Below are 25,861 nucleotides of genomic sequence, written 5' to 3' on the forward strand. Positions count from 1 at the left end.
TTGAATTAACTATTTAACAACTAAATTAAACTGATAAAAATTATAATGAAGAATGAATTAGTCATGTCATTAATGATTTTGTGAAAAAAAAAAAGTAAAAAATGGTCTCATTTTTACTGTTGACCATATTCAAAATTTTCATTGATGACCATCATTTTAACAAGGGTAACTTTGTCATTTTATGAATACTTAAAACATAATCAACAAAATTTAGAGTGCAATTAGCAATTAGTTAGATCATTTTTAACCTTTTTTTTTAAGTCATCAATGACACGATAAATTCATCAAGTGTTCAATAATTTATAATTTTAGGTTACGGTTAAGTGGTGGTGGTGGTAGACCATTACCTCTAGTTCATGGATGGATGCCAAGTCCACCTCTTGACAAACATTTGGTATGTCGGACCCATATATTTAATATATGAATCCCACAGCATATTTTATGCCTTGAGTTAATAGTAAATCATGTCTAGATAATAAAAAAAATCCATAATCAGTGTATTTACTCAAAATAAGAAATCAAGAGAATTGGTAACAAGGATTTTTATTTATTTTTAGATGTCTTTTATCATTACTTAATTTTAATTAATATTATAATTCATCTGAGATTTTTTATAAAATGATTTTTTTCATAAAAATAATTAATTATAAAAAAATTATTAAATTAGTAAAAAATAAAGTCCTTTAAAAAATCACATATAATATTTTTTAGTAATACTAGAAAAATATTAATTATAAATAACACCAAATAATGTATATTCATCTAATATTTCATATTTAAAATTTATGATCTAATTAAAATTATAAAATTTTACAAAAAAATTAAAATGTTAAAAAAATGATGATTTAACGTAATTTTACAACTCTCATTATAATATTTTAATAAAATGGTATTATTTTCTGTGAAGTAATTAATTATAAAAAATTTACAAACTTAAGAAAAAAAAATTACTAAATAACACCAAATAATATATAGCCATCTAACATTTCATATTTAAAATTTATGATTTAATTAAAATTATAAAATTTTACAAAAAAATTAAAATGTTTCAAAAAATACGATGTTTTAACATAATTTTACGGACAACTCTCATTGTAATATTTTATAAAATGATATTATTTTTTGTGAAGTAATTAATTATGAATAATTTACTAACTTAACCAAAAAAATTACTTCACAAAGAAAAGAAACACATGTAATATTTGTGAGTAATACTATAAAATAAAATATTAATTAATGATAATAATCAAATAAGATATAACATATCACATTAATTAAAAATATAAAACTTTATAGAAAAATTTAAAATATTATTGCTATTTTAGTTATTTTAGCACTTTCTATAATTAATGACTAGCCTGCTACATTTAGTGAGTAATCCACTAATATAGGTAAATATAATTAATTATTATTTATATTTTATTATTTAAATTAATTATAGAATTTATGTAAATTTGAAATGCTTAATCCTTTTTTATTTAACTTCTATTTAATTAAATTTTTTATTACAATTATTTTGAATAAAATAGAATTATCTTAAACTAAAAAAAAAACCCTAAATCAATTCTATTATAACACTAACTATTCATTATAATAATATTAGACCTATTCTAATTGTAATACTATATATATATATATATATATATATATATATATATATATATATATATATATTCATTCACATTATAGCATGTATGGTGCATAAGACATGCAAGATGACTCATAAACCATTAAGTACAGATTGAAGATTTAGTTTCGAAATTTTGAAATGTTTGGGCTGCATTTAATCTTTAAAACACTAATGTCCTGTGATATGTTTTAGGGGCTACTGAGGTCTTGTCGTTTGTGGATGTGGATTTGAAGAGGATAGCTACTAGGGTTACTGAGAAATTAAGTTAAAAGAAATCTGCACCAGTAAATAGGGTGATTATTTCTTACTTTCTTTAATAATCTATTATCTTATGGTGATGATGATGTAATACACTTTCTCTCTAATTTGTTCTGCAATGTTTCTTTCCTACGTATGAATTAAGGATTTTGACTTTCAATTCCTGTGAATGCTTGGTGTATTGCTCAATAAGTCTTTCTGAATTGATAATTCGGGGTATTGTAGCCTGAACATAAGAGTTACAAACTTTCAAATGCTTAAAGCATTTTTAGTTTTCTAAATTAATGAGGGAGAAAATTTCTAAAATGTCAAATTTTAGTAACAAGGAAGTGCGAGGACATAAAATCGAGTTAATTGCTCTCTATTCCATTATAACTTAAAATTGTTGAACTTCAAAGCAGTGGCAAACAAAAGTCCATTATAATTTAAAAATTTTTATAAATTCATAATTCAAATAGTTAAATTATAAATATTATGTAAAAAAATAATTATATTTAAAAATAGTTATATTAAACTATGTATATAAATGAAATTAATGATTTAAACACTACATTGAACCTGTAATTTGAAATCAACTAACCCATTGCAATAATTAATGTCGTCCAAGAAACCGAAAAATCATATATATATATAGAAAGTTTAATGGGTCATCATATTATTTTATATATATTTTTTATGCTATATCAATTGCCTTCTCAAAATTTTAATAATGCAAATAATTTGTAATATTATATTATATTATATATGAAAATTAATAAAAAAAACTACATATAAAAAAAATTAAATAATGAGTATTTACAATAACTACAAATATATATATATATATATATATATATTAGATTGCCAAAAATAGTCTTAAGTTTTTATATTATTTACAATTATATACTTTTCATTATTTAAATTAATTTTAAAATTTTATATAAATTTAAAATTTTTAACCTACTTATATTTTACTTCAACTTAATTGAAAATAAAATTTTATAAGAAGAGTTAATTAAAATTAAAAATTCACACTTTCTAAAAGAAAGTTCATATGGAAGTTTCTTTTTTTTTAAAAAATTGATCATTATTTATGAAAATTAGTTAACTAAAACAAATTAATAAGTTTTTTTTTTAAATATGAATATCTAATTGCGATTCAAATCCAACGTTATAAAGGCTTAGACTTGTGAAAATTATGAAGTAATAATTTTGTGGTCAATTCGTTTGGTTAAGAATTTTTTTTTTAATTCCTTTATTTTGTGATAGAAAATCTATTCTGGGGTTAAGAAAAGCCTACAAACCATTGGGATTTACAATGAAACTTAAGTATTCGCCTACCAATAAGGAACTTTAAAAGTAGCAAATGAAACCTAAATTTGAGATGACTGCATCAAGAGCTGAACTTTTTTACCATAAATTAGTATTATAACAATAAAAAATTAATTTATGCTATTTTAATTGACTATTGAAAATCAATTTATTTCAAATATTAAAAAATAAAAGTATCCTAATTTTTCTACTACAAGTTTATCTCAACATAAAATTCTAACGACATCAAAATCTAACTATTTAATTAAGTTAAAACTTAAGAGATAAATAAATAAAAAGTGAACAAGCCTTTTTGATATAAGATTCTAATAATCTAAAATTTTAATTAAATTAAAATTAAAAGCATATCATTAGTTTTTTTTTTCTTATTATAAGTTTATTGACTATTTTTTTATAATAATAAAAATATAATTTTTTTCTCCTTTTAGATTGTCACTTATTTATAAACTCTTAATTGAGTGAAATTTATTTTATTTATTAAGAATGATTAAATATATACGACCAAAAATTTATACATCTCTTCCTATACTTTCTCACAAATATCATAATTTTTTTAGTTTTTTTTTATTAGCTCCACCGGCATTACTTATTGTTGGCCTGCCATTTTCTCTTGCTTTTTTGATAGAATAAGAGTTAGGATGAACGTTGTAGTCATTTGTGTCGTGCTATGTGCAAAAGTGTCCCTGTTTAATAATAATAATATTATTATTATTTATTAAAAAAAAAAAAAAACTCTCTTTTGCTTTATTAGTAGAGACCCAGCGGAGCTTTCTATGCTGACTGTATGTAGAGCCGGATAGAAAGAAAAAAATATTATTTTTTCTAGTCCAATTCACTCTTTCATTTTTCTTTTTTAACCTAAAACTCAATATAAATTTAATTTCTTCTCTTTTTATACTCTAAAGTTATATTTGATGGAGCATAATATAATACAATGTAATTAATTATATAATGCAATCAAAATTATAATGTAATATAATGTAATTATAATTAAATTCCTCTGTTTGATTGCGAAATAAAAATAAAAGTGATCGGGTATAATGATAATTTTTATTTTAATATTTAATTTATTTATAATGTTAATAATCAGTGATAATAGTTATAATGATTTTACAATCAAGTGGCAGTGGTAACTAAGTGGTGATTTTGGTAGTGGTGATGGCTACGGCAGTGGCGGCGATAACAATAATTAAATGGTGGTGGTAGTGACAAGGTAAATTAATAGTGATGGTAATAGCCAGATAACGATAGAGGCAACAATAGCTAAGTGGTGGCAGTGGCCAGATGGTGTTAGAGATGACAATAGCTAAGTAGTAGTGATGGTGGTAGTGGCGGCTGAGTAGTAGTGGTAGCCGATTAGTAATAATGGCCAAGTGGTGGTGGTGGTAATAGTATTGACAATAAATTAAAAAAAAAATAAGTAATTATAATTACATTCATTTTTGTATGTGATGATCATTACGTTTCTTTAAATATAATTGATTACGTTACGTAATTTTCATTCTATTACATTAAATTTTTTTGTATTATCAAATAACATAATCAAATATACAATGTAATTGCGATTATGTTACAATTTTGATTACACCGTACCAAACATGGCCTAACATCTTTTAATCTTGAAGATTTTTTTTTCTTTCTATTTAATTACTCTGAAATAAAATATTTAATATGTTGTTTTTTTATATTTTAAAAATTTTTAAAGAATATTGAGTTACTAGATAATATAGTTCAACTCAAAATCCGAACTCGATGGGTCGGAGCTATTGGATTTGGATCCGAACAATATGGATCTAGTCATCAGATCACATGAGGAGATCAACTCAAGTTGAATCCACAAAGAAAGCTTGTCCTCAACATCAACAACTAAGAAACTATTTGAGAATTTGGCGCTATAGATATAAGTTTGGAGTGACGTGGCTATTGGACAAATGCCATTAAGTACATTTAGCGTGATTCTGTGAGAATCACACTGATATGGTATAAATCTTGGTACATATACCATACACTTAACTCAAATTGATCAAAAGATTCTGAGAATCATACTAAGTTGTCTCTTAAAACCATATAAATAGGTGGTCAGCATCTACTAAAATATGTTTTTCTCATATTCTCATATTATTACTATTTGATCACTATCTCAAAAATTCAATCGACTTCAGCATCGAAATGGCCACGAGATAGTCACCAACCTCACTTTATTCCTTTTTTTTTTTTTTTCAGGCATTCAGTAAACTCCATTAGTAACCAGATGACTCATAGATTCACCATAACATCACTAGAGTTCGAATTCTTGATTTCTTATATTACCAGACAGTCACTCAACTAATGAATTACTGATTCAATGATATTCAATATGTTTTATACGGTTGCTTGTCATTTGATCTAGAAAATAATTCGATTTTGTGTGATGGATCTAATTTTCCCATTAACTAATGGACTGACATGATTATCCATCCTAAAATTGCTTAATTAAAGATTAAACCAAAAAAGGCAACCATTCACTGCCATCCATTGCATGTCTTACTCTGCAATTAAGCTGCTCATTAACTATTGTATTAATTTATTTACTTTCACAATTAATATTTTCCATTAAAAAATGTGCAGCCTTTGGCTTTGGATACAAATATAAATAAGAATTATTTCCCAGAAAAAGAAAGTATAAAAAAGTGAATACTTTGCTTTAGTTTGCAGTAGTTCCTCATTTAGGCATCATCTTTATGATTATTGATATGGACCATATAAATGGAAAACTATAATTCACCAACTCACACTCTGTCAGATCACAGTGTAAAGCCATGTGCAACCCACATGAACATCAATACCTCTTTTCTATTTATAGGTCAAGCAATTTTCCAGGAAACTTTACAACACTTGAATTAATTGATTCATATCTTTCAGGGCTAGCTCTGTGTATATGGGAAATTTCCATTACAAAAGGGATTTTATATAATTATTAACAAGTTTTAATCCAAAGTACTGCAAATTATTAAACAAAGTAGCATCATACATTACAATTTTTTTATTACAAGCATCAACGACCATAGTATATCTAAAACTCATACTGCCGGGAACCAAACAGGCACACATGCTAGCTGCCACATGTTACAATCGAGTATCCAAAACATTTCCCGCTGTAGCAAATGCATGTCTGCCATGTGGTGACTTCTCATTGGGTTCAACCCAAGTGGGACATTCCCATACCCAGACCCATTACCCTAACAAGTAATTATACTCTTATTCAACCACAAGCTAGCTATGATAGGAACATTACAGAATGGCATGCAAGAACCAAACCCCTAGCTTACCCAATACACAAACTTTCAAGAAAACCACACCCTTGGACTCTTTACTCAGTCTTCTCAACTGCAACTTCTGCTGCTTCCGACTTCTTTTCATCACCACCTTCTTCCTCCTTTGGAGCTTCAGCTGGAATTTCTGGTGCCGGTGCTTCTCCCTTAGTTGCAGGCTCGGGTGCGGGTTCCTCTTTGGGAGTCTCTTCCTTGGGAGCCTCCTCAACAACGGTCTCTGGTGCTGGTTCCTCTTTAGGTGCCTCTTCCTTGGGACTCTCCTCTTCTGCTGTTTTCTCTACTGCTGGCTCTTCTTTCACATCCTTGGCCTCTTCAACTTCTAAAACCTCTTTAGTTTCAACCACTGCTTCCGCAGGAGCTTCAGCCTGTGGTGCTACAGGTTCTTCAGATACCTCAACTTTCTCTGCTTCCTTTGGCTCTTCTTTTGGTTTTTCATCAGCAACTTGCTGCTCTGCTGCTGGTGCTGCCTCTGGAACCTTGACTTCTTCTGCTTTTTCCTCTGCAAGTGCAGTCTGTGCTGATACTACCTAAAAATTACGTTAAATGATCTTTAATATCAAATTCTCTTTTATAACAAAAAACCTGACCAGTAATTAGATTAATACTGAAAATCAAGAATCTAATGAAAACTTAACAAGAAAAGAATGAATGATGGGTTACCTCAACAGTAGCCATAGTAATTAAGCAAAAGAAAATGTAATAGAAACTAAAAGTAAATGCTGAGAAGCAAACAGGAAGTAGAGAGTAGAGATAGAGATATATAGCTTTGAGTGTATTTGGTGCAGAGAGTGAGAGTGGCTTTTATAGAGAGTTGCAGGGGCCAGACTTTTAATGAGAGAGAGTAGTGGGATCACTTAAGGAAAAGGAATCATGGGATTTGACCCCTCATCTCACTGAAATCAAAATCAAATGGCAAATGGATGGTAATAATGTTAACCAAGTTCTTGTAGATCCATGAGAATTTTTTTAAAAATAATTTAGGTTTTATAGGTTGCTTCTATGCATTTCCTTCTTCTCTCATAAAGAAATAAGACTTATATTTTATAATTTATAAAATAATTAAATATTGATGAAAATATTTTATAATTTTCTTTAAAAATTATGGTAAAACAGGGTTAGACATATCAGTTTTTATTTTTTAAAAATTAAATTAATTTTATTTGTTTATTAAAATTTTAAAATAAAATAAACATACTTCTTCTATGTTATTATTATTTTAAAATTTATATTCTAAAAATAAGGTGAAAGTAAAATTTTCAATCTTTTTTAATTTCCCTAGATATTTATTTAGTAGTCTTTGATTGAGAAAAAAAAAAAGTTAAATAATGGAGGGCATTTTCAGCTAAGCCATCATCTTTCTTTTGGTTTTTTGTGCTGATGTGCTTTGTGCAGTCGGTCATATAGGTGACCTTGATTATGATCCCTCTCATGTTCTCAACTTCTTATTCGCTTGTTTAATTAATTAAATTATTTCATTTTTATCTATCACTTTTAACTCTGCCACCTTCAATTCAACTCCACTGCACTTAATCATGATCATGTGTATCACAAACTAATAATGTATAATAATCACACTATTGAAAAGTTTGATCCATTTTTACAAAAAGAAACAACTACAGAGGTTCACATGTCATGAACTCTGTGTATTGAAGCACCCACAAAGAATATGTTTAGTAAATTATACTATTATCTCGTATTGATTTAAAATGAAATATTTGAGCTACATAAAATTTAGGAAATCTTTCTTTTAAATTAATTTTTAAAATAAAATTAGATTTTTATATAGTATTAAAGTTTATTTTATATTAATATTGAATCACTTGCAGATGTATTTTTTTATAAATTTCACATTCTAAACATTTATATCTAGCCATGAAGAATGTGTATTATCTTATATTAGTTTGAGATAAGATATTTAAGTTATATATAAAATTTTAATAAATTTTTTTTCCCTTGAACTAATTTTTAAGATAAAATTAAATTCGATTTTTTTATATATTTTAAAATGAATTAATTATCATTAAATTTTATCAGATATTATTAATTAATAATTATGAAATTTGTGCATACTAATTTCTGATATGAAGCCAAACGGACCTCAATTGCCACTAAAACAAAATTATCATAAAATTGCAGTTGATGGCCAATTTTCTATAATTTTCCTGAAATTGCTAGTATCCAAAACTGAAAATGAAGAAGATGGACATATTTTGCCCGCAAAGAAAGAAATTAAAAAATATAAAATAAAAGCCAAAAATGGAGAAAGCATTCATTGTCAGGCTGGCAAGAGTAGTGAAAGAAAGCTAAAGAAATAAGTAGTAGAAAAAGCAGGAGGTTAGCGATGGGGTTGAAGGGTCCCACATGACCAATATGTATAATTTGCTTGTAAGAAACGGATAAAATTCAGACGTGGCACTTTATCATGGTCCACGCCCTCCGGCCGCCTCCTCTACTTAGTCAAGAAGCTGAGGCAAATTCTTATTTAAATCTTACTCATTATAAATTTAAAAAATAATATATTTAATAAATTTTATAAATATAAATATAAAATATTCACATTTATTTATTTTAAAATTATTTATTTTTATTAATTTTTTTTTTTTTGAAAGGGTGAGGATGCTAAAGTATAAAACTAGGCAGATGCAGACATCAGTGAGTCACCATTCAGTTTAGCTGAGCTGGAAGACGGCCTAAGCCCTCATGGGATTGGGTGTGGTGAAATTTTGGCTCCTACCTGTATAATTCTTTAACATTCATCGCTTATCAGCTGCCTAATATTGTCTCACCAAAGAAAAAGTTTGTTTTGATAAAATAATAAAAGAAAAGAAACTTAATTAACATGTTTTTAAGATATATTAATCAATGTGTTAACTCAATTGCATGTTACTTTACTCCTTATTTTATTGATTAGAGTACATCTATTTATATAAAAAAAATAAATTTATTAAAGTGTATTCCCATTTAATAAATAAGCAGAATTTAAATTTATTGATATTTGATTCATTAAAATTTAAAAATCAATTTATTTAATAAATTTATTAGCTCTCGTTTGATTAAAATTTTTTAATTTAAAGTTTATTGTTTTAAATTTAATTAAAATTATATAATATTAAATTTTATAATCTCAAATTTATCGCTCATTAAAATTATAAATGAGTCAAACAGTAGAAGATTCGACTCTCCCTCCGATTAAAAATTTAGACAATGAGTTTTAGCTCTTTACGCAGAGGACAATCATTCCGGGGTGAGGCAAGCAGGCAGGGAGGCAGCGTACGTCCGCTGCTCGCTCTTGTTTGCCAATGCACAGTGTGTAAAGTAGAAAAAGCTTTAATTTTTCGGATTTTGGTTATCTTGGGCGGTGGGGTTGGCCCACCAAAGTGAGTCCCAAGTCCCTTTAATCCAATGGGACCACGCTAGGTGTCACGCAACGTCACCGACCACGTGAGACGATGTTGTTTCCATGTTGTTATTAGACTCCTTTTTCTATATCATGGAATGGTAGGATGGACATTACAAAAGAAAAAAAAAAACAGAAAAAGAATGGCAGGATGGAAAAGAAATGATGGAGAAGAGATTATTTTGATGAAAAATTTTGGAAGAATTTGATAGTTCAATGGACTCCATGATTGCTTCCTTGTATTTTTGAAGCACCTTCATAAGTTTTCGCTTTCTCCTCTTATTTTTGTTGCTTTCATTCCCTCTAATCTATCTTCTCACTGTAGTCGTCTACCTATTTTCTTGTTCATTGTAACTCGGCTAACATCTATTATATGTTTAATTAACTACCACAAATGTATTTAGCTCAATAATCGTTTTCAAAATTATAAAATTTTAAATTTAAATTTCAATGAAAATTACACATATACATATATCATAATATAATTAAAGTATTTTTTTTTTATCTTCTTCATAAATCCCACAATTTAATGGCGAAGGTATTTTTACTTTTTGTTTTTTCAAAAATCTTGTAAGTAATATTTGATTAGGTAAAAAATATTGATTTTATGGCTTTTATAAATTAAGGGAAAAATATCATCCTTAGGCTTACAAATGTTAAGTAATCATGATTTTCTAATCTTTTATTGATTCAAACTAAACTTTCAAACTTTTATTAAAATCTATATCACGATTAAATAATAGAGTTGGTACAAATAATAAAAAAATTATATATCTCTTAAATAAGATTGAGTGTTCAATTTTTATGAATGAAAAAAATCTCTATTAGTAATGCTTTATACTCATAATAAGCTTTTCTAACGCAAGTAGGGCTAGACTTAGCCTAGATATGAGATAGGAAATACCTATAGTTTAAAAAAAAAAAGTCTATATCACAATATTTCTATTATTTTGAAATTAAAAAAAAAGGTGTATAACTAAAGGTGACAATTAAAAAAACATGTACCCCTATTTAAAAATTAAAAATTTTATAAAAATTTAATTCAATTTTAGTCAATTCTTCTGTTCGGAATAAAAAAAATCAATTCTTTTAACTTAAAATAATTTTTATTTAAAAAAATAAAAATCAAATATGATTATATAAAATTAAGTTGAATTCAATTCTTTTCTTGTTAAAAAAGGCAGTTACAAATAAAATTTCATCTCCTATTTTTGGCATAATTTATTTTCACACAAAATTAACGGTACATAAAATTCAATCATTTCACTTATAATTAAAACAAAAAAATAGGGAATGTGAATTTCAATGAAAAAGCATAACTTTAATATAAACAATGAAAGTTCAAATATTCAATAAACAAAATATGTAAAGATGTAAACGTCCAAAAATAATTTATTTGTAAAAATTCTTTCATGGTATTTTTAACTTGGTCTAAGGGCACATCAATGATGGAGCATTAAGCAAATTTACCTTACCTATAACATACAATATAGATAGTATCGATCTAAGAAATAATGCTTAAAGTACTATTTAAGACATTTTCATGAAACTTGCATGTGTAATTTCAAGTGAGTTTCAGTTCATCTTCAAACTAAAAACATAGAAGTTTATAATAAAGGACAACTACTAAAATCTCTTTAAAGTTTAATATTATTAGCATTTAGGTATATATTATTTCAAAAGTATCACAATTGAAAATATCAATTAAAGGTTAAATTAGTGCATGGAGCTGATTAACAGGTGAACTTTACCTGTAAGATTAGGGATTCGAATCTTGGAGTCATCATTATTGAGAGAGCTTTATCTGAATATCACCCTCAACTCGAGTATGTCTTGTACATCTATTTACTTATTTGTAAAATTGGCGTTGATATTATTTATTGCAATTGCAAGTATTAAAATTACACTTTTTGTAATAATTCTAGAAAATGAAAACTAATTGAGAAAAATTATAAAATTAATATTATAGTGATAATTTACTATTTTATGAAATTATTTTTTTTTACTCAATTATTGTTATATAATGAAAATTTATATTCATTTTATATATTAATTTTTATTAATAAATAATTTATTATTGTATATAATATTTTGTTTTCATTTAAATTGAGCTAAATAAATTTTTTTTTTTTACCCTAATAACTCAATGTTCTGGCTCCGCCCATGTCCAGACTTGACATGCATCTCTAGAATCTATGGCCAAGGTTTTTGGTGGTCTAAGATGCGGACAACTCTACCAAAATATTTTGCTTGCAATACATTATTGGTTGCGACAGTGAGAAGCTTGTAATTGAGTTTGATCCTTCAGTCACCCTTGCTGAAATAGAAACCCCTTAGAGCCATGAGAGGATAATGATCAAGACATAAGGCTTTAGGGTTTTTCATTTGGACAAATATGGCTTGCAAGAGAAGGACGGGTGAAACGGTATGGTTTCCAGTTGCATTAGGCCTTTGCCGATCATATATTTTGATTGTACCTTTTCAATTGGTTTGTGTATTTTAATGGCAACTTTTTTGAGATAGCATTAAAAGTCACTGTTGGGACAAGTTTATCTCGTCACAATGCATGCAAATCCAATATAAGGAGAATTGGCCAACCTAATTCTGATAACAAAACACAGCAGTGTGTATATTCATGTGTGTACATATATTGATAATCAAACAAACTCTTAATAATTATATTAAAATTGATGTACATGTATTGATTTCATGATATAATTTTTCCTTCCACTAGCAATAACTCGTTATTTGAGTACTTCTGCCGACAAATATTTGTCAATTTGTAAATGTGAATCTTGGGTATAATAGTCTAAAAATTTCTAGAAAATTAAGAAAAATAAATTTTGAAATTTTTGTAGATTCTTTTCCTTTAGTGTCATAATTTCGAAGCTAAAATGAATTTTTGATCAATTTTCAAAATTTAGAAAAATAAGAGAAAATAGAAATTTGACTGAGAATTTTTACCGTTCCCATATTCAAAGCAGCACATAGATTTCTTCTTCAAAATAAATTATTATATATTATAGTAAACCATTAAAATTATTATCCAACAGCTAAATTAAGAAACGGAAACATCTCAAAACTCAGCAAAATTATCGCCATTTTGCACTTTAAGGTCTACACTAAGTTTTGTTGCAATTAAGGACTTGTACTTTTGCATTGTTAGAGAGGGAGGACCTAAAAACTTTTAACATACATATCTATCCACAACAAGAATATACAGATATAGAAACGGATTTTATTAATAGATTTAAAATCCGTTAGTAAATTAGGATATAAAAAAATTTTGTTTAAATTATTAACAGATTTTAAATCCATTGTTAATTTACCAACAGATTTGAATTCAATTGATAATTTGTAAGATAGAAAAAAATTAAGTATTTAAATTACCAATAAATTTAAAATTCATTGTTAGTTTTTGAGACATCCAAAAATTATATGTTTAAATTACCTATGGATTCTTTTTTAATTTAAAAGCCTTTTTTTTTCAATTATCAATATATGTTTAAAAATCTATTGGTAAATTACAAACATATTTCAAAATCCATTAGTAATTGTTAAAGAAAAAAAAATCTTATTTTTTAATTTAGCAACAAATCTATTGCTAAATTGCCCATACATACATTCAAACACTACCTTTACTTTTCTTATTTCATTCATTCAATTATTTTGTTCTCTCTCCTTTCAATTTCTCTTTCATTTCTCTTATTTTTTTCATATCTCTCTCATTTAATTTTTTTTCTCCTCTCATCATCTCTTATATTTTTCAATTTCATTAATATATTTCCCCTCATTTCATTTCCTCATCTTTCTTTTTCTTTTCTTTTTTTTTTAAATATCATTTTTTCCTTTCATTATAATTTATTTACAATAACCGTTAGTGATAAAATAAAAACATATTTATAATAATAAAATCATTTGAAACAAAAAATAATCCCAAAAATAATAATGTAATAATCTGAATTTTTAAAATATAAATTTTATATTTTTATACAGTATTCAAATATTGCTTTAATATTATCTAACTAAATTATATATATATATAATGTTATTTCTAAAGAAAATATATTATTTCATTATTTTTAACCTCAATTCTAAGGTTTGATTTATTGTTATTAATGTGATTATTCTATCAATATTATTTCTTGTATTTTCTTTATATTTTAATTGTACATATATTTGTATTTTGAGACTCAATTGAAAGGAATTTGGGACTTATTTAAAAAATATAAAAAAGATCAAGGATTGAAAAAGAATTGAAACTTTCTAGGAATGAATCTAGACAAATGCTTGTCCAAATTCATTCTCAAATTAAAAAAAAAAATGCTGCACTCTCTCTCTCTCTCTCTCTCCCCCCCCCCCCCCTCTCTCTTTTTCCAACTACCGGTGAGCCACCACCCACCACCGACGGCTGATGAGACATGCCACCACCCTGGGCTACACCGACGAGCAGCCTACTGGCTAGAGCAACACCAGAAGCAGCGGCAAATGAGGGAGGAGAGAGAAAAAAGCATGTGCAAGGGCAGCGACTTCCAGGTGCGATTTTGGCTTCATCCAATGTCCGATCAAGGCATTCTTAGCGGCGTTAGAAAGCTTATTCTGAGAGCTTTCTTTTGATACCAATTTTGCAGCAAATTGTGGTCAGAGGAAAAAGTTATGGAGGAGAGAAATTTCAGGTTTTTTAAGCTCTCTGATTAGATTTAGGACGATCCAACTGTTGGATTGACAATCTGAAACCACCGTTGAACTCAGAGTGACCAAACATTTGAGATGGGACTAACCTCGTTCCAATCAAACTCCACTAGAAAAAGACGATCATTGAATGATCCAAATCGCTTAGTGATATTTTGACTTTTTTGATGCTCAAAAATTAAATATAATTATATGATAATTATTAACAATTTTTGGGTTTTGTTTACGTGCGATCGGATTGATGAAAGCTCAATGATGCCCAGGATCGAGTTTTCAGCCTGATCCAGCTACCCGACGAACAGTTCTGGAATATAGTCAATATTACAGTTGATCCCAGTATTTTCAAACGTTCCAAATATGATCTAGGTAGCCGATGAGGACGATGTGAAGTACCTCCAGGAATATTTTTATAATTTTTTAAGTGCTGAAAATAAATATTTGGACTGTAGAGGAGATTGAGACTTGAGTTGGAGTTTGGAGGATTGAACCTAAATTAGTATTCTTGTAGGCCCCAGATGAGCGTTTTAATTATTGTTGTGGGCCTGAGGCTCTATGTGTTATTGATGTTACATTTTCTTGTAAGGGGGTTAGGTCCAGTTATAGGGGAGACTCCGCCGAAATTTCGGCAAGACCTTACAAAATTATTTTTGCTTCTTTGATTAAATTAATTAATTATTTCTATTAGTAAATTTGATAGGGATTAATGTGTTTGTCTAGGTAATCAGTGCTGGCTAGCCTTTCTTCTCCTTTCAACCGGACCAGCTGTATCGGATCGACCAACCTATGAGTTGAATATTAATTATTTTTACAATTTCAATATTAATTATATATATGGCATGCTCATGTATTTTATAAATATTTAATTATGCATATGTATAGCTAATATATTAGGAGCATTATGGTTATTGCATATTTAATTACTATTATTTATTTATGATTACTGCCTTGAGGATAATTTGGAGCCCTGTATGTGTGTTAGCATGATTATGGTGTGGGTAGGATGGGTAGTCGTTGTTGGAGCTTGACTCACTGGTACCCGATCCTTATATATGGATAAGTCGGGGTGAGTATGGCTTTGAGTTGATCTCGCTGACCCCTGCACTTGGACTATTAAGCGAAAGTCTAGCTTGAGTTGACCTCGCTGGCCGGTATTGGATTAAGAGAGCTATATAGGGGATCAGCTCCCATATATATATATATATATATATATATATATATATATATATATATATATATATATATATATTGATGTGATACATGGGTGTATGAGTAGCTCGTGCGAATTTTGGGTAAATTAATTATTTTATGTGTTGGATATGTATTTCATGATAGGATTGCACTAGTTTTAGATAGTTATAGAAATTGCATCTATAATCAATATCTAAACTCTCTGAGTTGAATGCTCATTCCTGTTCAATATTTTTCTCAGGTTGCAGGAGGAGCAAGTTTTATTTCTTCTAGTCTAACTTGTTTTTTCCTCCGCAAGTTGTGTTTCTTAGTTTAATAGTTTCTTGTGTCTATTTATTTATTTATTTAATAACTAAAACTCCACTGTGATATTGGGTTATGTACTTATGATATTAATTAACAAAAAATTATTATAATATTAAATAGTTTATACATGATGATATCAGGGTTGAGCTTGGCTCCTCTAGTTTTGGTTTCTGGTGGTTATCGGGTTAGGTTAACCCGAATAAAAATATAATATTTTAGCCCTGGTTATGGGTTTGAGAATAGTAAAGCTTACTACGGCCTCTGGAGCTTTATGTCGGCTCAGGTATTAGTGTCGGTTTGGCTCGTGAGATCGGCTCATGACAAAGTTTGCATTAGAGCTTAGACTCTAGATTCATGAGAAAGTGTGTACTTAGAGTTGCCACAGGAGGAGTATAGGATCCTATTTTGTCTTCTTCTATAATTCCTTATTTCTAGATTCTGCGTTATTCTTTGGCTAGTATAAGAGTGCTTCAGTTTAGTGTCTTATTTTTTGTGGACTACATGGTGATGTAAACTAGAGCTAGCAGATGTGTTGAGGCCTACCATGGGGATACTTACTCCAAGAAATGTTGTGTTCCTGTCAGAATAGGGCTAATTAATATGCCTATCTAGTGTAAGGTATGAATACATAAAGGTGGTTTATGCAATGTAGCTGCCCTAGACAGGGGTAAAGGTACCATTGCTGGTAGTTATCAGTGGATAGCCCAGTCAAGGCAAGTTTATGGTATCAGCGGTTAAAGAGAGATAAGAGGTGGGGAAACCTAGTTTGTTGGGATGTACTACAGTAACTATGCAATGTTCTCAATGTTTGTGCTATAAGTTGCATATTACAGTATCAACATGGGATTATTGTACAGAGTTGCATGCATCTCCATGGTGTTCTATGATGAGAGTGTTTGTAGATAACCACTGGTTTGGTGTATATATGCCAAAACACAGTTCTATATCTGCAGAGGAGTTGGGAACTCCTAGTTAAGGGTTTAAAATCCTTAAGCTAAATTATCAAAGGTCACAGTTGGACAGTAACTAGAGTCAATGACTTGATTACCTTAACATGAGCTAGAGTTATATCAGGAGTTATTATAAGAATAGAGATTTTAGTTTAGTCACAAAGTAAATATAACACCTGCAGAGTGAGACCATCTGGTCTCTAGAGTAGGGTCTTGCACAATTTTGGTATTATGATGGATGTTTTACCTCAAGTTTACAGAGAATAGTATCTCCCTTGTATAGCAATAAGGTGCAGAGTATAACCTTACTCCCATAAAAGGAGACCGAATGCTATGAATGATGTTCATAGCCTATGAAATGATGCCCTAAGGAGTTTGCAGTATGATAAAAGAGCAGATAGCCTGACATAGTTATGGTAAGGTAGCAGATGTAGTATCTCTTTTATAGTCAGTTGAGATGTAAGGTATGATCTTATCCTTTCAGGAGGGAAAGAAGGTTACTACTAGTGATGCTGACCTATGGAATAGTATCCCAAAAGGGACTATAGAGTGTGGTAGAGAGTTGTTAACTTAAGTATTTTAGAGAGGGTACAAGTTCCATTGTAGGAACTATAAGTGATCGAATCATGATGGATGAAAGGTCTATGAATTGAATGACGGGTTATCGTACCCAGTATCTTAAATTTTGGCTAATTAAGTGGATATTAGAAAATAGAATTCGTGTAGATCCCCTCCTTGAGCTAGTAAAGGGTAGTATGTAGCCTAAAGGATAAGAACAGAAATCATCCAATGAATGCGTGGCTGCATTTTCCTGAGTTCCTTTTCATCTTCTTATTGCTTAAGATAATAGTATACTCTAAGTAGAGGAAAGGGTAAGGGCAGTTAATGAGAATCAAGCTACATCCATGCCAACGGAATTCATCCAAGGTCCAATTACTAGAGCTAGAGCTAAATCACTTCATAATTTAATTTATGAAATCTTAAGGAGCAAGGATTATAAGCTGGAATGGCATGAAGAAAATTATAAAGGATTAAATTTGGTGAAAATTAAGCTTGGAAGTGACCAGGTGTCATGTGGAGCATTAGGTTACATGGAATAACCTGTGGATATGCATGCACCAGATCCAACCCATGTACATGTATCTGCTGGCACCTTTTTGAAAAAATATTCCTTGCTGTTATAACCATCTCTTTTTTGGACTTAAATGCCCTTATTTGCTGCTATATTAAATTTGCTTTTTGTTAGGAGTTTTTAGTCTTTTGATAGATTAATTTTTGTTTGGACTTAAAGCTCCTTGCAGCTGTTACTAAAGTGGGGATATTTTTGTCTTTAGCTTTGGAGTCAAGAGACTATAAATACAAGTGTAATGAGAGAGTGGAGGACACACTTTGAATATTAATGAAAGATTGTTTCTGCTCCTTTAGTGAGTAAATTGGCTGTTGCCTTTATTCTTGTGAAGCACATTAACTTGCTGGGATTTCTATCTTGCAAGGTTTAATGTGCATAATATTCTTGGTTTATTCATTCTCCATATGAATTAGGTCAAGAATCCCATTTCTGATATTTTCTTTGAATTACACAGCAATCTTATTGTGCTGGTGCAAAGAATCAAATTCATACATCTTGATTTGGTGCTTTCCATATTGTTCCTTTAATTCTTGAATATGGGTTTTCAAGTTACCAATTACTTGAAGGTTCACATCAGTTTTGGTATCAGAGCAAAGGGACATCCAAACAAGGTAGATTCTCTGTTTCCTTCTTATTCCTTGTGCTTACTTTGTGTTTGTTACCTTTTTCATATTTGCTGTTTGGCTCTAGTTCCAGATTTGCTTCTACTTTTTCATCTTGCACCTGGTTCTTTCTTGCTAAACCTTATTTTGCTTCTTATTGTGTTTCTGTTATTCACATTTTTGTTCATTGTATGCTTGACCGAAATTGGCTCTTGGGTTTTAGTATGATCTGTTTATTTAAAAATTTGTTTTGTTGAGTTTGTCTTAGGGTTTTGGGTTAGTCAAGCCAAACCCATTATTCTAGCTATCTATTTTGCTTTCTTCATTTAGATATTAAGCATGAGAGTTTATTTGGGTCATTGAGTTCGGCTTACCTTTTTGGTCTGAAATTGTACCAGCATTATTTGGGTGTGTTTAAGACGTTGGGTATAAATTTTGGGGGTTGTTTGATATTGTTTGCCTGCTGAACCAAAATTTTGTGGCAGACCCAATCAAATTATGTTCACATAGCAAATAGTCCTAGAAATTCCTGAAAATTTACAGGGTGTTTTTACCCCACTTCAGTAGTTCCTAAATTAAATTTCAGCTTAAAATTCAACCGTTTGTGTAGGGAACCAAATTTTTGCGACAGAATAGATCAAATTAGGTTCACATAGCAAATATACCCAGAAATTTTTGAAAATTTACCGGGTGTTTATACCCCATTTCAGTAGTTCCTGAATTAAATTTCAGCTTAAAATTCTACTGTTTGTGTGGGGAACCAAAATTTTGTGGCAGACCCAATCAAATTAAGTTCACATTGCAAATCAACCCAGAAATTCCTAAAAATTTACAAGTTGTTTGTGCCACATTTGAGCTATTCTCAAACTAAATCTCAGCTCAAAATTTAACCGTTTGTGTGGGGAACCAAAATTTTGCGGCAGACACGATTAAATTTGGTTTACATAGTAAACCTATAAAGAAAAGCCTGAAATTCCAGCAGCAATTAGTCAGTATTGGGTTGCATTGGCCTACTCAATTTTAGATCAAAATACACTCGTTTGCTTAGTGATCCTAAATTTATGCAATTCTTGGTGTATTGTGTGAACTGCTGGTAATAGTGATAAGTTGATGGCAAACTTGGATATTTAAACTTGATATCACTTCTTTAGGTTGTCACTTTTTCAGCTTACTACTCTTTTATTTTAGTGTCTTCTTTCTTGATTCCTTATTGCGTTACATTTCCATGCTTGAGCTTTTCTTTTCTTGACTTCTTGAGTCACATTATTGCTTTCTTGATTACTCATTTTGATCTGTCTCGTTCAAGAATTTTATTGTGTGTTAAATTTTTGTGAGTATAGTCTTAGTTTGAGTTACTTGAGTTTGATAAGAACTTGTGGACATAGCCAAGAGAGGTAAAAGGCACAGAGTGGTGAGTTCATAAGAGGGGAAAAGCCTTGTTGAGTTGAACACGAGTGGAGTGTCCCCTGTTGAGTGTAAACACGTAAGGGAGTGAGTGAGGTGTTTTCTTTACACTAACCATTTTCTTGTAGGTTTGAAAACATGTCTAGAAGGGATGATGGTAGTGAGGGGGATGGTGAAAATCCATTCTATATGCAGGCTGTCAGACAACAATTTGAAAGAATGAATGTTGTGTGCAATGGAATCATAGATAGGTTGAAAAGATTGGAGCAAAGAGATAGGCAAAATGAGAGAAGGCCAAATAGGAGGGATCTTGTACCTCCAGTAGTTGAATCTGATGAAGATGAGGTTGATAACTATGATTTTGAGGTTGAAAGACCTAGGAGGGGTAGGTATGAGAGAAGAGCTGAAGATAGGAAGAATGGGGATAGGAGGATAAGAAGAGAGGAAAGAGAGAGGAATAGGGTAGATGACAATATCAAAAGTATTAAAATGAGCATCCCTTCTTTCCAAGGGAAAAATGATCCGGATGTGTATCTAGAATGGGAAAGGAAGGTAGAAGCTGTCTTTGATTATCATCAATATTCAGAGGAAAAGAAAGTAAAGTTAGCAGCAGTAGAATTTACTGATTATGCTTTGGTATGGTGGGATCAAGTGTTGATTAGTAGAAGGAGAAATTATGAGCAATCAATTGCAACCTGGGGTGAGATGAAAACTATAATAAGAAGGAGATTTGTTCCTAGTCATTATTATAGAGAGCTACATCAGAGGTTACAAAGATTGACTCAAGGTTCTAAAAGTATTGAAGATTATCATAAAGAAATGAAAATTGTTATGATTAGAGCAAATGTGGAGGAGGATAGAGAAGCCACCATGGCTAGATTCTTGAATGGGCTAAACAAGGAGATTGCTCATATTGTTGAGTTACATCACTATATTGAGTTGGAGGATATGGTCCACATGGCTATGAAGGTAGAAAGGCAACTTAAAAGTAGTCAAAATTTGGAGGAAATGCAGGTACTTCATCTTGGAAGTCTAACTGGAAGAAGGAGGATAGGGAAAAGGCTGTTAGCAAATATAAGAAAAATGAGGAAAAGGAAAAGAAGGTGGAGAAGAAATTTATAGAAAGTAAAGGAAAGGAGGTTGCAACTACTACCCGAAATAGAGATGTGAAGTGTTTTAGGTGTTTAGACAGTGGACACATAGCTTCTTAATGCCCTAACAAGAGAGTCATGGTCATGAGAGAAAATGGTGAGATAGAAACGGAGGAGGAAATTATGAGTGATTCCACATCTTCAGGGGAGGAGGATGCAGAGGTAGAATATGCTGCTGAAGGAAGTGCTCTAGTGATTATGAGAGCATTAAATACTCAAGTAAAGGAGGATGTTGGTGATGAATTGCAAAGACAAACAATTTTCCATACAAGGTGCCTTATCCAAGACAAAGCTTGTAGTGTCATCATTGATGGGGAAAGTTGTGCTAATGTTGCTAGTACTATTTTGGTGCAGATATTAGGGTTGAGGACGTTGAAACACCCTAGACCGTATAAATTGCAATGGTTGAATGAATGCAGTGAGGTGAAAGTAACAAAACAAGTGTTGATTTCCTTTGCAATAGGAAAGTATCAAGATGAGGTTATGTGTGACGTGGTTCCAATGCAAGCTGGCCATTTATTACTTGGCCGACCATGGCAATTTGATAGAAAGGTGATCCACGATGGGTATAAAAATAAGTATTCTTTGAAAATGAATGGAAGGAAAATCATTTTGGCACCTATGACATCAAAACAGATTTATGAAGACCAAACAAGGCCTAAGCAAGCAGTGGGTGAGGTAAAATCAAGAGTGGCTGAAAAGAGAGCAGAGAAGAAAAGAAGGAGTGAAAAGAAATTGAGTGAAAATGTTGTGAATGAGCAAGACAAGGGTGGTTGTGAGGAAAGAAAACAGAGTGAAGAAAACATGCTAAGAGTGCTTGAAAAAGGTGAATCTTCGGTGCAAAAGGAGAGTTGTGAGGAAAGAGGGGAGAGAAAATTAAGCTTGTATGCTAAAGGAAGAGATGTGAGGAATACCATATTTGCCAATAAGCAAATGTTATTAATTGTGTTCAAGGACTCTTGTTTATCCACATCTGACCTTGACCCCAATTTGCCTAGTGTTGTTGTCTCCCTTTTGCAGGAATATGAGGATGTGCTACCTGAGGAGATGCCAGCTGGACTACCACCTATTCGAGGGATTGAGCACCAGATTGATTTTGTACCTGGAGCAGTTATTCCCAACCGTCCAGCTTATAGAACTAATCCTGAAGAAACTAAAGAATCACAAAGGCAAGTTGAGGAATTGCTAGCTAAGGGTTGCGTGAGAGAAAGTATGAGCCCTTGTGCTGTACCCGTCCTTTTGGTACCAAAGAAAGATGGCACATGGCGCATGTGTGTGGATTGTAGGGCGGTCAACAAAATCACTGTAAAATATCGCATCCCTATACCTAGATTGGATGATATGTTGGATGAACTTTGTGGTGCTTGTGTTTTTACCAAAATTGACTTGAAAAGCGGATATCATCAAATTCGCATGAAAGTAGGCGATGAATGGAAGACTGCATTTAAAACAAAGCATGGACTATATGAGTGGTTAGTGATGCCTTTTGGGCTAACTAATGCTCCTAGCACTTTTATGAGATTGATGAATCATGTGTTGCGTGCTTTTATTAGAAAATTTGTTGTTGTTTATTTTGATGATATATTGGTTTATAGTAGAGACATGAATGAACATATGCATCATTTAAGAGCTGTATTCGATGTGTTAAGAAAGGAAAAATTATATGCTAACTTGAAGAAATGTTCATTTTGCATGGAAAATGTTGTCTTTTTAGGATTTGTCATTAGTGCTAATGGTGTTGAAGTCGATGATGAAAAAATTAGAGCTATTAAAGACTGGCCCATTCCAAAGTCTACATCTGAGGTACGTAGTTTCCATGGACTAGCTAGTTTCTATAGAAGATTTATTAAGAATTTCAATACCATTGCAGCACCATTGAATTATCTTGTCAAAAAGAACATTAATTTTGTTTGGGAACAAAAACAAGATGATGCTTTTCACAAAATTAAAGACATGTTATGCTCCACTCCTATGTTGGCTTTACTTGATTTTTCTAAGACTTTTGAGATTGAGTGTGACACATCAGGAATAGGTATTGGAGCCATTTTAATGTAGGATAAGAGACCAATAGCATACTTTAGTGAGAATCTTAATGGAGCAGCTTTGAACTATTCTACATATGACAAGGAGTTGTATGCATTGGTACGTGCCTTGGAAACGTGGCAACATTACCTTTGGCCAAAGTAATTTGTCATCCACACAGATCATGAGTCATTAAAGCATATTAAGGGGCAAAATAAGTTGAGTAGGCATCATGCAAAATGGGTTGAGTTCCTTGAGACCTTCCCATATGTGATTCAATATAAACATGGGAAAGAAAATGTGGTGGCTGATGCCTTATCTCGAAGGTATAACCTTCTTGCCCTTCTTGATGCAAAGTTATTAGGATTCGAATATGTGAAAGAATTATATGCTGAAGATGATGACTTTGCTAGAGTGTATGCAGCTTGTGAAAAGAATGCTTTTGAGAAGTTTTATAGGCATGATGGATATTTGTTTAGAGAAAATAGATTGTGCATGCCTAAGAGTTCCATGCGTGAATTACTTGTGAATGAGTCTCATGATGGTGGATTAATGGGTCATTTTGGTGTTGCCAAAACTTTAGATGTGTTAAAGGAACATTTTTATTGGCCGAATATGAAAAGAGATGTTGAAAGAGTATGTGTTAGGTGCGTTGTGTGTGTTAAGGCTAAATCTAGAGTTTTGCCACAAGGTTTGTATACACCTTTACCTACCCCTAGTGATCCTTGGGTTCATTTGTCTATGGATTTTGTGTTAGGTTTACCTAGGTCTAAACAAGGCCATGATTCAATTTTTGTTGTTGTTGATAGGTTTTCAAAAATGGCACATTTTATTTCATGCCATAAAACTAATGATGCTACAAATGTTGCAAATTTATTCTTTAGAGATATTGTTAGGTTGCATGGCATACCTAAGAGTTTAGTTAGTGATAGGGATGTTAAATTCCTCAGTCACTTTTGGAAGGTTTTGTGGGGAAAATTGGGCACCAAGTTGTTATTTTCCACCACTTGTCACCCATAAACCAATGGTCAAACTGAAGTAGTAAATAGGACACTAACTACTCTTTTGCATGCTGTGATTAAGCAAAATTTAAAGTCATGGGAAGATTGCATTCCACTTGTTGAATTTGCATACAATAGAAATGTGCATTCTTCTACTGGCTATTCTCCATTTGAAATTATGTATGGTTTCAATCCTTCAACTCCTTTGGATCTTTTACCTTTGCCTGTGAACGAGCTTGCTAGTTTAGATGGAAAAAGAAAAGCAGAATTGGTGAAGAAAATCCATGAACAAGCCAAGCTTCAAATTGAAAAGAAAAATGAAAAATATGCTAGTCAAGCCAATAAAGGAAGGAAGAAAGTTACATTTCAACCTAGAGATTGGGTATGGGTTCACTTGCGCAAAGAAAGGTTTCCCTCTCGAAGGAAATCAAAATTACAACCAAGATGTGATGGACCTTTCTAAGTGCTGCCCAAAATTAACGATAATGCCTACAAAATAAACCTACCCGGTGAGTATAATGTCAGTGCCACCTTTAATGTTGCTGATTTATCTCCTTGTGTTGATGCAGGAATAGATTCGAAGACGAATCCTTTTGAAGCGGAGGGGAATGATGAGAATCAAGCTACATCCACGCTAAAGGAATTCATCCAAGGTCCAATTACAAGAGCTAGAGCTAAATCACTTCAGAATTTAATTTGTGAAATCTTAAGAAGCAAGGATTATAAGCTAGAATGGCATGAAGAAAATTATAAAGGATTAAATTTGGTGAAAATTAAGCTTGGAAGTGACCAGGTGTCATGTGGAGCATTAGGTTATATGGAATAACCTGTGGACATGCATGCACCAGATCCAACCCATGTACATGCATCTGCTGGCACCTTTTTGAAAGAATATTCCTTGCTGTTATAACTACCTCTCTTTTGGGCTTAAATGCCCTTATTTGCTGCTGTATTAAATTTGCTTTTTGTTAGGAGTTTTTAGTCTTTTGATAGATTAATTTTAGTTTGGACTTAAAGCTCCTTGCAGCTGTTACTAAAGTAGGCATATTTTTGTCTTTAGCTTTGGAGCCAAGAGATTATAAATACAAGTGTAATGAGAGAGTGGAGGACACACTTTAAATATTAATGAAAGATTGTTTCTGCTCCTTTAGTGAGTAAATTGACTGTTACCTTTATTCTTATGAAGCTCATTAACTTGCTGAGATTTCTATCTTGCAAGGTTTAATGTGCATAATATTCTTGGTTTATTCATTCTCCATATGACTTAGGTCAAGAATCCATTTCTGATATTTTCTTTAAATTACACAGCAATCTTATTGTGCTGGTTCAAAGAATCAAATTCATATATCTTGATTTGGTGCTTTCCATATTGTTCCTTTAATTCTTGAATATGGGTTTTCAAGTTACCAATTACTTGAAGGTTCACATCAGTAGTAAGTCAGTAGAGGTAAATTATAGGATATTAGTAGATGGAAGAAGTGTAGAAAGGAGGGTTAAAATAATTGGTTC

The 25,861-nt window shown here is 30.9% G+C and overlaps 1 protein-coding gene across 1 annotated transcript; it reads right to left on the reverse strand.

Moving 5' to 3' along the window:
* Positions 1-6,185: 6,185 nt before the first annotated feature.
* On the reverse strand, positions 6,186-7,335 carry LOC110660664 (major latex allergen Hev b 5-like). Its single transcript, XM_021819036.2, has 2 exons — positions 7,171-7,335; positions 6,186-7,037 (listed from the first exon to the last, which is right to left on the reverse strand). Exons 1-2 carry the CDS (start codon positions 7,183-7,185, stop codon positions 6,549-6,551), a joined length of 504 nt encoding a protein of 167 aa, XP_021674728.2. The 5' UTR covers positions 7,186-7,335; the 3' UTR covers positions 6,186-6,548.
* Between the last annotated feature and the right edge of the window lie 18,526 nt (positions 7,336-25,861).

The sequence above is a fragment of the Hevea brasiliensis genome, chromosome 7, assembly GCF_030052815.1.
Source record: "Hevea brasiliensis isolate MT/VB/25A 57/8 chromosome 7, ASM3005281v1, whole genome shotgun sequence".
In the NCBI taxonomy this organism is placed as follows: Eukaryota; Viridiplantae; Streptophyta; class Magnoliopsida; order Malpighiales; family Euphorbiaceae; genus Hevea; species Hevea brasiliensis.